We start from the raw sequence: 1,039 nt of genomic DNA, 5'->3' as shown, positions 1-1,039 counted from the left end.
CCAAGATGGCATGCATTCTGAATACCCCTTCCCCTAGTCTGCTCTCCCTTCTATCTCTCCCAACCTTCTTTTATCCCATCTCCCTTCTATTTTCCCATAGGGCAGGATAGATTTCTGTACCCCATTTCCTATATTTCTTATTTCCCAGTTGCATGTGAAAACATTTTTTTTAACACGTGTTTTTAAAACTTTGGGTTCCAAATTTTCTCCCTTCCTCCCTCCCCGCTCACCCTCAATGAAAAGGCAAGCAACACGATACAGGTTATGCATGTATAGTTATACAAAACACTTCCATCGTCAGACTCCAACTCCAGCACTCTATGTATTTCACCAAACATCTAACAAGACCTCTAGTCCTAAGTTAGGATTCCCAAGTCTGGAGTAGGGACAGGACAGTGGTGAAGAGTGAGACATCTCCCAAGCAGACAGTCAGGCATGATGGTGGCCAAAGGAGAAACCTGACTTTTTCCGGAACAGTCCAGAGCAAATGTTGGCCAGGACTTCTGCCCCTATTAGGGGTCTGGGCACGGCCTGCTTGTTCTGGAGGGTAGAAGATCATCCCACCCAGATTGATTCCAACTCATACGGAGCTCCATCCTTCCCCATGGAGAAGAGTGCTCTTGACTTTCTGGTCTACTCTCTGCAGACCCAATACTTACATCAAAATCCACTCTCTCCCCATCAGGGATCTTTGGTGGTATCAAATTGGGCATGAATAGCCTGTAAGGAAGAGGGAAATGGAGTTAGGGATGATCACCCTCAACTGGATCATAAGGTTTGTAACTGGAGGGGACCATTTAGTCCAATCCTCCCATTTTACAGATAAGGAAACTAAGGTCAGACCAGGGGAGTGGCCAACTTGTCTAAAGTCCCAGGAAATAAGGAGCAAAGCTGTTTTATCAGAGACCAGAGTGGGCCAGTGGCATAGATGACCTATTTCCTTTCTCCAAACCCCAAGCTTTCCCTACAGTGAACTTTCAGCTAAACTCAGGGCAGTTATCTGGGTTGCAGCTTCTCCAACCCCAGCCTTCAAGACATT

At 46.3% G+C, this 1,039-nt stretch overlaps 1 protein-coding gene across 2 annotated transcripts in view; it reads right to left on the bottom strand.

Annotated features, from left to right (window-relative positions):
- Positions 1-1,039, bottom strand: part of TNNT2 (troponin T2, cardiac type) — a 31,557-nt gene that overhangs the window by 10,269 nt on the left and 20,249 nt on the right. For both annotated transcript variants that reach the window (XM_027843423.1, XM_027843424.1), the window contains one exon: positions 660-720. In XM_027843423.1, coding sequence (XP_027699224.1) covers positions 660-720 — 61 coding nt within the window. The remainder of the gene's footprint in view (positions 1-659; positions 721-1,039) is intronic.

The sequence above is a fragment of the Vombatus ursinus genome, unplaced genomic scaffold, assembly GCF_900497805.2.
Source record: "Vombatus ursinus unplaced genomic scaffold, bare-nosed wombat genome assembly UNPS02014909.1, whole genome shotgun sequence".
Classification (NCBI taxonomy): Eukaryota; Metazoa; Chordata; class Mammalia; order Diprotodontia; family Vombatidae; genus Vombatus; species Vombatus ursinus.
This window is presented reverse-complemented; position numbering and strand designations above follow the sequence as displayed.